Source organism: Phaethon lepturus, unplaced genomic scaffold (genome assembly GCF_000687285.1).
Source record: "Phaethon lepturus isolate BGI_N335 unplaced genomic scaffold, ASM68728v1 scaffold42867, whole genome shotgun sequence".
NCBI lineage: Eukaryota > Metazoa > Chordata > Aves > Phaethontiformes > Phaethontidae > Phaethon > Phaethon lepturus.
This window is the reverse complement of record NW_010554818.1, coordinates 1-10,863: the sequence shown is the minus strand read 5'-3', so window position 1 is coordinate 10,863 and position 10,863 is coordinate 1. Positions and strand designations below refer to the sequence as shown.

The following is a 10,863-nucleotide window of genomic DNA, read 5'->3' as shown; positions in this document are numbered from 1 at the left end:
GCGGACGCGGGCGGCGGGCGCCGCCCCAGACTGCTCCGAGCCCTGGAAAGGAGAGCGAGCGCGCCGGGGGCAGGGCTCAGCCCGAAACACCTTTGCGTTTTCCCCTAAGTAGCCAATCTTTCCGGTGGCTTGGGGGTCAAGTCTCTAGCATATCTGAACTGAGACGTTCATAGCTGTTAAGTCTGCCCAGAAAGCAATGGGATGTTTTTGCCTCTCAGAGAAGTTTGGTGCTAAAAACATAGACCCCTTGCTCTAGAAATAACGCCCTCGCTCCAGGGTGCTGCATAGGGTGAGAACTGCTGGAACCCTTCAGGGTCTGTTCAGAACGTGCCACGTTCGGTCACTGGATTCAGTTTGACCTGCTGCACGTCCCTCCAAATAAAGCCAATGTCTCCTTTCTGCACGTTGTAGACATATGCTGCAGCCCGAGGAAGGACAGGCCAGCCAGCGTCCACGCGTGGATCGCGGGAAGGCGAACGTCAGTACCCTGCGTGCTGCGTCTCTGCTCTGTGATTCAAAGCTATGCCCATTCAAAAGTGATAAACATATTTAAGGGCAAAAAATTATTGAGAGAAGCCCTCCCGCTTGGAGAACCTGCACGTTACACTTGAATTTCAGGCTGCTATTACCAGCACATGTTTTTCAAAACGTGCGGTTTTGCTGCAGAAATAGAAAGACGACGAGAGCCGAATAATCTCTGAAATCCTGCTGGCTTCTCTCATTTTTCCTCAATCATGTACGGGAGAGGATCTCTAGACCAGCTTTAGCAAGGCCTAGAAGGGGAAGAGGTCCCAGATATTTCTCCCCAAGAAACAGCCATGAAAGGCAGCGAAACGTCTGCCTTTATTCCTATCGCTCGCAGAGATCCACAGTTCCCTTCAGTGCCGTGGAGCAGAAAGCCCCAGCGACAGATCTGTGGTCCTGGATCCAGGTTTCCCGGGGCAGCGCCGCCGACCTCGGCACTCCACGCAGAACCGGCGGTGGCAGTAACGCCAGGAGCCAAGGGCAGCAGGGAGGCGAGAGGGGCCGTGCCGGCTCCGTGCCCGCGCGGGGGGGCATCCGGAAGAGCTGCTGTGGCTCTGCAGAGCGCGAACGGAGAGCGGGGAAGGCCTCCGCCCCGCCACTGCTCATCCCCTAAGAGAGCTTCCATCTCTGTACAGGGCCAGACACGTTTGCCAACTCCTTTTTCTTTCCAAATGCATTTTTCTCAGAGAAGGAAGCTCAGAAACAAACACCCTCAGACAGGCTCAGACAGGGGTTACGGGCCCAGAATTAGCTGCTGGGGGACCCAGGGGTCTGTTCTAGGCTGAGGAACAGTCACTACGGCTTTCCAGTCAGCGCGCTGCGTTCTTGCCTGCAGTCAATGATGTAAAACCACCTCTGCCCTTCATCACCCTCCCCTTTCCACAAACAAAATCCTGAGAAGCGGCAGCAAGCCTTCTGGCATTCTCTCAAACCTGCCTTTCAAAAAACATGACCTGTTTGGGTGTTGGGTTTTTTGGAGGTGGGAGGGAGAGCTGCGTGGTTTGACTGTGCCGTTTGCAGGTCTACCGTGACACAGTTTGCTGTACAACCCGCACTCATGCACACGCGACCTACACACCCAGCAAAATTCATGCGCGGCTCCAAAGCTCTCAGCTGGTGCAGCAAATCTCGGCACAGCAGGTCAAAGCACCCCACTTTCCAGCTAAGCTACCAAAAGCCGTAGAACTCAAGCAGAGCTACACCCTCCCAGGACCACCCCCATTCAGGACCCAAAATAGGAGCCACCTTAAAAAAAAAGGCCTCGGCACACAGAAGCCCGCATACGGGGGTGTCAATGTGCAGAACTCCAAAAGCTCTCGGTAGCTGAGCTACTGAGGCTCTGGTCCTTACTCGCCATCGAACCCTTCCTGGACTCATTACCCTGTTTCTCAGAATAAATTCTGGCCCTGTCTGGGAACAAGTTTTTGCAGGGTCTCCCTCTGCGACGTGCACCAGCAAGTGGGTGCTGTGCGTGCACCAGCTGAAGACAGCACCCACTCACTCAGGCTGTTATGTATATTACGGTGACGACAGACCCAAGTCCTTCTGCAGAATAATTGCTTTTACTAAACAGATTTGTGGAAAAAAACCCCCGTAGATACCATACTGCCTTCACATTTTCCTACTTTTGCGCACGGTATCTGAATCCTCTGCCCTTCTATGTTTCCCTAGTTCTCTTTTCAGGAAAACACAAACAAACAAAAGTAAATATTATGGCAAAAAATACTCACCGCGTGTGGCTTGGGGCAGTCAACTTGTCTATTGAGTCTTCTTCTCAGTGACTAGAAGAATTTGGAGTATTCTTTCAGATGCTCCAAGTTAGTAGTGACAAATTTGGAGCAGCTGAAAGAATCAGATGCTAAATTGTCTTGAGGTTGTATGTGCAAGACCTTTGTCTTGCTTAGCAGACTTTGGTTTCACGTCTCTTATTTCAGGTTCAGCTTGGTGGTCACTTTCAACTTGCAAGAGGAAGTCAAGAGCTTGATTGCAATAGTGACAAATCGGAACGCAGAAGGGACCGCTACGGAGGGGTGAGAAGAACTATAGCTGCCCATGCCCGAGAGCAGATGATGGGTCTGCAGTTCAGAAGAAGATGACACCTCATAGGTACAGATGTGGCTCAGTCCCAGTCCTCCCGTCGTGGCAGACTGATCTGATCAGTCATTACACGAGAAGTCAAGAACGGAGAGATTCTCGGCAAGCAACCCTTTTGCGGCCTGTGCTCCCTCCTGGATTGTTTGGGGGGATCAGAACCGGCTACAGAACCGCCACTCCTGCAGACTGGATCTTGTCCTGATGGGGTATCGGCAGAAAGCGACACCGAGTAACTTCGCTGAGCCTTACTACCGATGCTCTCGGGGGCCACAGGTTAGCAGGCATCTTAGGGGCAAAAGGGCCGCTGTCAGCACGCTTCTCACAGCGTAGTCAGCTGCTCCCTTTTGAAACACATACAAGATAGACAGCATGGACTGCTTTCAGCTGGCACCTCCCCCCCCAGTCACTTTGAAAACATATTTTCATCCTTCCTCTTCCTCCGGAGCACCACAGCAATCACTGTTCTCTACCCTGGTATCAGTGGGTTTAATGGTACACAGAGCAATTTCATACAGCTAGCAAAAGAACAGAAAGTTCAGTCTTATTCATGCTCAACATCATCACGAGTCAGAACGCTATTAGCTTCAAGGAGGCAATTTACCTTGCACCAGAGACATTTGCCCAGGATCTAGCCCGCTGTTTGCAAAGGAGTGGCAGTTGAAGACAAACATTTTGCAGAAAACGAGTCATGCATTTCCACAAAGAACTTGAGCGATGTATTACTGCTGAAAGTGGAACAACAAAGCCACTTCCTCTAGGCTGCATATCCCACCAACATCCTTTCTCAGGCAAGTTTTGGTAGCGAGAGACATTCTGTCATCAGGAAACACGAGCTTTCTAAATATTGCTTTATAGTAGGCAGGAGAAAAATACCTTTCTTCATCTGGAGACACAACTCTACAGCTAACCTGCTTTGCAGTCAGGAACTCCAACATGCCTGCAATCAGCAGCCATCATAAAGCTGCTAAAGGGGGACTTGGTACATGCTCCCTTTTGAGTTAAATCTGTTCGCTCAACACCTTTACCCATCATCATATGACAATATCTATAGCTAAGCAACAACTCAGGATTGCCAAGTTCAGCTATATTTACCCAAATAGAGAAATACACAGCCCAGAATGAAACAAAGCAATTTATTGGTAATGGCACAAAGTCAACAGTAAACTTATAACACATATGTAAATGGAGTCTATTTGACCAATGCCGCATATACAGAAGAGAAGCGGAAAACAGCAGCTGTTTAGGTATTGAGCAGACATGAATTCCACTGCTCTCTGTCATCCGTTATTGGACAAGGTTGCTGAAAGAAAAAGTACTATTTCTTACCGGGCAGTAATGACGCATGTTTAGCTGTTTCCCTAAAATGGTACCCAGAAGAGGAGAGGAGGAACATGATTGTTCTTCTGAACACGGAACATTCCTTTGGATGCTGCTTGAGTCAATGGTTGAGGTAGATGGGGTTATGTTTCCCCAGATACAGAGTCCCCATTTGCAATTCTGATTTTAAAAAAATTGGGTTTATAGGAATTGTGCTTCACTTCTACAAGTAGAAGGAGAGGTACCTAGTAATGCAGCTATTGGACAAATAATGAGAAAGAAAAGGAAAGATAAAACTCAACAACGTAAGGTAACACTACTGTGCAGCTGGTGACTTAAAAGTAGAATTAGAAAACAGTAGGAACAAAATGGTGATCCTGTAATTAAGTGGCAGATTAAACCAATAAATAGTTAAAAAGCAGTAGGTTCTCTTCTCTCCAAGACAAAGGATGCCGTATACCGACTTAGTCAAACTGTTTTAAGTCCTTAGCAAATACAGAAGAAAACGTTGTCGATGCCCGATGATGATCGCCTTAGAGAGCTGATGTCATGCTGGAGCAGCCTGTGCTTCAGGCAGTTCGAATTCAAGGGCGCGGGAAAGAAGGGATGTCACCAATAATAAAGGAAACAAATTTGCAAGTAAACTAAGAAACATGCATTGTCAGGTGCTGGTAGGAAACAGGCTGTACGGCTGTAGGCACTGAGGTTTCTGTAGGCACTGAAGAAGTGAGGTTAAGAGATTTTTTTTTTTCCCCAACAAAGCAGAAAGATTTCAAAAATCATTATTTTGTGCTTAAATAAAAGTGAATTATCCCATTGGCATTATTCTTCCAATCTACCAAGATTCGAGCAGGTCCTTCAATCTGCACTGGTTATCCAGCAGTCTTCGTACCTATATAGCCAAGATTGTCAGTGTTGTAATTTTGTTCTTTATCTATAGCTTTAATCTTTCATCAGTATGGGTCTTCCTCATCTGTGTCCTAAACAGGGAAGATGGAGAGAGAAATTGAGACTATGTATAAAGACATGAACTGACGAGTTCAACATTTTGAGTCTGCTAGGTTTCTGACAAGAGCTTAAATGCCTTCCAAAACGCTGCTGTGCCTGAGTAAGCCATAGGACTGGTGGTCGTATAAGCGCTTGCAGCTAAATCTGATTTATCACAGATACACAGACAAATTGCCGCTGCATAACCAACACGTGAAGTGTGTTTTAAGAGAAGCAGCAGCTAAAGCGCAAGCAAAAGACGAACCATAAAGTGCAGACAGTCATCTTCTTAAAAAGCACTGCCAGTCCCTACAGAGAAGGTCCGGAGCAGCACAAGTTGTCATTTTTCAGCTACAACCACCCACATACTTCAGATCCCCATCGTCTGTCGTTTTAACCACAATCCAGTTCTGCAGCTCTCAACTTGAAAGAAACTCAAAAGTAACAGCTTTATAAAGTAAATCTCACTAACTTTCCAGCCATTTTAAGTCCAAACTGATTTTCACTGGCTTTGCAGTTTTATTTGTTTGGTAAAATAGTAAGCACGAAAAGGTACATTACAGAAACCTCAGAAATGTAGAATCCTTAGAGTGAGTGAGACAGATGTTGAGAGACTGGTAAGCTAAATATTTTGATATCAGAGAGCAAAGTATCAAACAGATGACAAAATACTCAATATGAAAGCAGCAGGATTATAGCATTCAAATTCGCCTTCTCTCAAAGGATGAGAAAACTTTTTTCAATTTTTAAAATCTCCAACTGTCTGAAAGCATTCACCTCACCGAATTGGGGCTCCCATTCTTTCCCATCTCTCCACCTGCAGTAAAGCAATGGTGCCTCCCTGCTCCCCAGCGTGTCACTTGCAGCAGCCTTTCCATCTACCATGGCAACTCTCCCTTTTGCATAAAGCATTTTCTGCTTTCCGCACCTTTCAAAACTCTTGTTCCCGATACTGCTGCCTTGTAATTGCTGTGACTTATGTAGAACTGTAAATACTCCATATTTAACTTGCATAATTGCTCATTTTTCATTCTGGATCTGATAAAGCATAGAAGCCATCAACACACATCTGTCTGAAGGCCCGTGCATTTAGGACATTTTAAATCACTGGCCTTAGAATAGTGAATCAAGCAATGCATATTTAAATCCTTCCTGACCGCGTATAAAAGACGTAAAGGTGCATCTGAGGTAAGCTTGCTCTGTAGGACACTGGGGAAAAAATGAAAACACTCTCAAATTAGCTATGTTAGTGAGCTTACGCTGGAATGTGCCACACTTACGGCTGTGACTGCTAATGCCAGCACACAGAACTTAGAGGCGCGTTTTACAAAACAAGTACAGCAGGTGGCAAAAACAGTCAGTAGTTTCAGCACAACACATCTGATTAACAGAAGCTTGCTGATAGGGTAGCAAGCAAGCACACACAATTAGAAAACAATCACCACTTCACAAAACAAAACAAATGAAAAGCCGAAGACAAACAAGCCACAAGAGTTTAGCAGGATTACGTTACGATGAAAGCAGCGCAAGTAGGAAGACCTCCAAGAAAGAGGGAAGGCTGCACACTACCATCTTTGCAAGAAACATAGTGGATTGAGGGATCACTGCCTCCATTCCCCTCTGTAGCACTGTCAAACCCCAAACTGGTTTTGCAGAGCCTTTAAAGAAACCACCCAGCACAGTAGTTAGCACTTAAAATTCTGAATTTTCATCTTAAAATGTCAGCTCAGATTTCAATCAAGGCAAATGACAACTTCCCCTACAAGTAATGCAGTATGACCAGCAGTTCTCACCCCCTATAGCTCATATGTGGAAAACAGGAGCATACGCCTGGCCATCTGGGATGCTGCTTTGACATCCAGAGGTGTTATAACAAGCTCTACCTGCTGCTCTTGGCACCTCCTCTGAGCACCAAAAGTTGACAAAACCACTTATGAAAACACCAGCTTTCACTTACCACACAGGTCAGACACCAGTCCTTCAGTTTCCCCAAGCAGTTGCCTGTCTCTGTACGTTCAGGCCTGCAGAAAAAGCGCAGGATTAGGTTGGACTTTGCCCCCAACACACATACCAATATCTCCTATGGACTGTGAATTCTAGTTGCACCACACTGAATTGAAGGCTTTTCACTGCGATGAAAAGCCTTTGACCCTGCACAGCAAAACCAATAAAGAGTGTCAGGTCCCTTATTTCGAAGGCAGACATTTCACTTAAGTGCCATGAAGAATACAACAAGAGTTGCTATTCGGCTGGCAAATCTTACAACACTAATCAGAACATAGTATTAAAAACCCATTCTGCAAGAAATACTGAATTCATGGCAAAACCAGGCACAGCTCCAGCAGTAGCAGCTTTACCTTATTGTTCTCACTACTGAACATTTCCAGAAGAGAATCCTCTCCAGTTCAGAAAGGAATTCAGTCCCCAGGGCTCATTCAGTACCTGGCATCTCTGCTCAGGCCATCACAGGGGAACCGGCTCGCATTACTCTGTTTGTTTTGTTGTTATGGATATTTTGTACCAAAATGCAACACACAAAAACCACATAAGCAAAATATCTCACTGATTTAGGCTGAAATAAATCTGATTACAGAAGTGAAAGACTGTCTAACCCTAAGTGGCTTCAGTTCCATGGCCTCACGCAAATGACAGAAAAAAGGGATGTACAGCACTTAAGTTTATGCTCCACCATGGGGACTTTTCAAAGTTTTCTGACTGCTGGCTAAATTATGCTCATGGAGAAGTAGATTTCAGTGACAGAAGTGCAGACGCTGAGAGCTATATAATGAAGGACAGTGGAGAAATTGTGCTTTGGCCTGTGTCAACAGGCCAAAGTAGAAATACAGGCTTTAGGTTCCAGACAGAACTTACTCATCAGACACTTCGATGGAGGATTTCTTACAGCCCGATTTTTTTTTCTCCTTTAGCACTCCGAATTTCCTTCCCATCCTTACCAACAGCAGAATGACCACAATGACGGAAGGGAGAAATACTAAAATGGACAGCAGCACTGCTGAAGTTAGCTGGAAGGAAAGGCCTGCAGGAAAGACAAAAGAGCAGCCCAGTTCTACCAGCAGTAAAATATGGCTTTCTTAAGTCTCTGTGACAAATGTTCATCCAGGGCACAGGTTTGCTAGCCTTTTCATATAAAGCACAGAGCTGGCAGATTTGAAACAGCTTGTCACAGAATCTGTAGGACTCCTACCACATATCCAACACAGCAGGATGCTTTATATGCAAAAAGCTACAACGGAAGGCAGGTCACGATATAGTTCTATCAGCACGTCTAAGCTGCAAATTTGGGGCAGGTCTCACACGTGGGGCAGATGAGGAAATTAAGTATTGATGAGAACCAGTGTTTGTGATGTGACGGTTATTTTTAGACCAGTATTTCCTAAACATTTAGCTTGTTCTACTGCTGCAATATGTAGAGACTCGAACTCCTGAACAAATGCACACTTTTGATTTCTGCTCTCACCACAGCTTCCTCTGTGCCTTTCTGCCCCCAGGACATTCAATAGTTCTCAACATATTTAGCTTGGAAAGAAGGACTGGGGTAACCCTTGCTGAAATTCTAACGTGGATCTCCAGGGAACCAATTTCACAACTTTCAACCCAACCTTCTCTTGGGAGACTCAGACTCCCAAGATTCTGACAAAGCTGCAATGCGGCTCTATCACCTAGATGAGGATGTGCTATTGAAGCGGAGGCTTACCCCTCTCTGTCACTATCAGCGTTGTCTGGGGAATGTTATGGTACACGTCTGGAGGATTCTTCACGCTGCAGATGAACGTCCCGTTGTCGCTCATCACTGGGCTTTGGACTGCAATGGAAGCGTCACCCTTGGCAACATTCCCAAGCCAGGATATCCTGCCTTTGAACTTTCCCACTGTTGTTGGATATGGAACAGACTGATAATGAAAAATCTAAAAGGAGGCAAAGACAGTAATTGTACCAATAAAACACTCATCTCAGAAAGCAAAGGAAACTACTTTTTGGATTGTGAACATAAAGGAATATACATAAAGGAACACTTCTTATACAGGAGACCTTTTCAAGTTCCAGTTTTAGAATTCTGAGTCAGTCCCATTTCATTGGATCTCCAATGCTTTTATCTACCAGCCTCAGCCCTCGGATGTCACCATCACCATTCCTTCCCTTCTGCAGATACTCAGTTGAGAAGCAGAGCAAGCTTCTCTCGTGCAAGACAGAACATTGCAGTTCTTCACCTTTTGCTTCTTGCGCTTTTACTTTTGCTGTCCTATGAGTAGAGACTTAGCAGACCTCACTTCATACAAGCAGAACCCTTTGGTTCCAGATACAAGGACACTCCTAAGAGTTCAAACCCTTCAGGTAGCAGAAGTCACTGATAATCTGTAAAGATGTGCATTTTCTGTCTCCACCTTGAATGAGAGATTTCCAGTGGGCTTGCAGGCTTATGTATTTATGCTTAGATTTCAAAATGCTGCCAACAAGACAGCAAGTAGCAGCCCATAAACCTTAGAGGCTGTCATCATCACTGTCTTCAGACTGTTACTGCACACATATTCTTACTACTCCAAGATATATCGGCAGTAGACTGCACGACACAACTACTAGGGTACAGCTGCCTTCAAGAAAGCTACCAATGCTTTACAGTCTTTCTGTACACAGCTACAGCCTACGATGCAGGCTTTGTGCCAAAACCCAAAGTTTATCTACTTTATCAACATTATGCTATTATGCATTTACCTAGAGTATTTTTTGCCCAAAGAACACTAAAGCAATTTCACATGGGAAAGAAGGTGACGGTGAGAGTCCCAAAGCCTAAAGTGCAGCGCAGCAAGGGAAACAGAAAAGTATCATCAAGTGTTCAGCATGGACAGAGCCCTGGTCAGTCTCTATTAGAAAAAGACTCCTCGTTCCGCTTACTGTCTCCATCTGACCACCTGCGAGGGGCCGGTATGTCCAGTCTACTGTCAGGCGCTCAGTGATGGGCGAACTGGATTTGAATGAGCATTTCAATGATACTTGTTCACCAACAAAAGCTTGCACTTTAGGACTGGCTTTAATTTCCAGGGAAAGCGCTGGGAAAGAGCATTGCCGACACCTGATGGAACAAGCACAAAAGACAAGGATTGGATTCTTGTCACCTGTGAGGCACGGGCGTGATGTCCCAAAGGTATCGACCCATGTGCAGCTCAATCACAGTCCAAAGACTGAAGCACAGTAGTGACTACTTCCCCCATAATGAAAGCTAAAGAAAAGCAGACAACGTCCCTAGCCTATTCACTGTAGGATTGCAACTAGCCCAAATTAAAGTACTTATCTGGAAAATGCCACCAAGAGCCTACAGATATTTAGCTATGGAGATAAAGAGCTGACAAACCGAATCAGCTGGCTCTCTGACGAGTTGCAAAGTGCCAGCTTTAGAGTACTTCAAGGCAGTTCTGGCTCTGTGTGTCTTGCCCCAGAGTGATACAGCCAGAGATTTACACATGCACCACGTCAAGAGTCACCCTGCAGCAGCAAGTACTCTTACTTCTTGTTTTCAGTGCATGCAACAACTTCCACCTCATTCGCCTACTGTGATGCTCCAGCCAGGGATAAGGGCAGCCTGCCCAGCATTCAGCAGAAGCACCGTTCAAATCCTCCCTGTCATGAGCCGTCCGCTCCTGGCTTTTGAAGATTTATTATGGTGATACTCTGCATGCAGTTCTGCTCTAATTGTCACAGCTGACTCCTCTGCTCTTTCTACTCAGGTTTGCCAGTTCCCGTGCAAGTTTCTGGCGTTGCACGCCTGTTCCACAGCTACTGATATAAAACGCGGGGGTCTTGGCAACGCGCTGCTTTTGCCCTGAAGCCTTGCGCGCAGCTAGCTGGGCCCCAGCAAAGCAAGCAGGGACGGGACACCGTGCCCGCGTCTCGAGTGCGAGCAGCGGGCAGGGCGAGGAAGAGAAC

At 46.0% G+C, this 10,863-nt stretch overlaps 1 protein-coding gene across 1 annotated transcript; it reads right to left on the bottom strand.

Moving 5' to 3' along the window:
- Positions 1 to 4,889: 4,889 nt before the first annotated feature.
- On the bottom strand, positions 4,890 to 10,012 carry MPZL3 (myelin protein zero-like 3; the record flags this gene model as incomplete). The annotated part of the gene is made up of 5 exons (XM_010291968.1): positions 4,890 to 4,916; positions 6,881 to 6,944; positions 7,804 to 7,960; positions 8,639 to 8,849; positions 9,835 to 10,012. Coding segments are annotated over 5 exons (637 nt in total), but the record flags the coding sequence as incomplete, so codon positions are not given.
- Between the last annotated feature and the right edge of the window lie 851 nt (positions 10,013 to 10,863).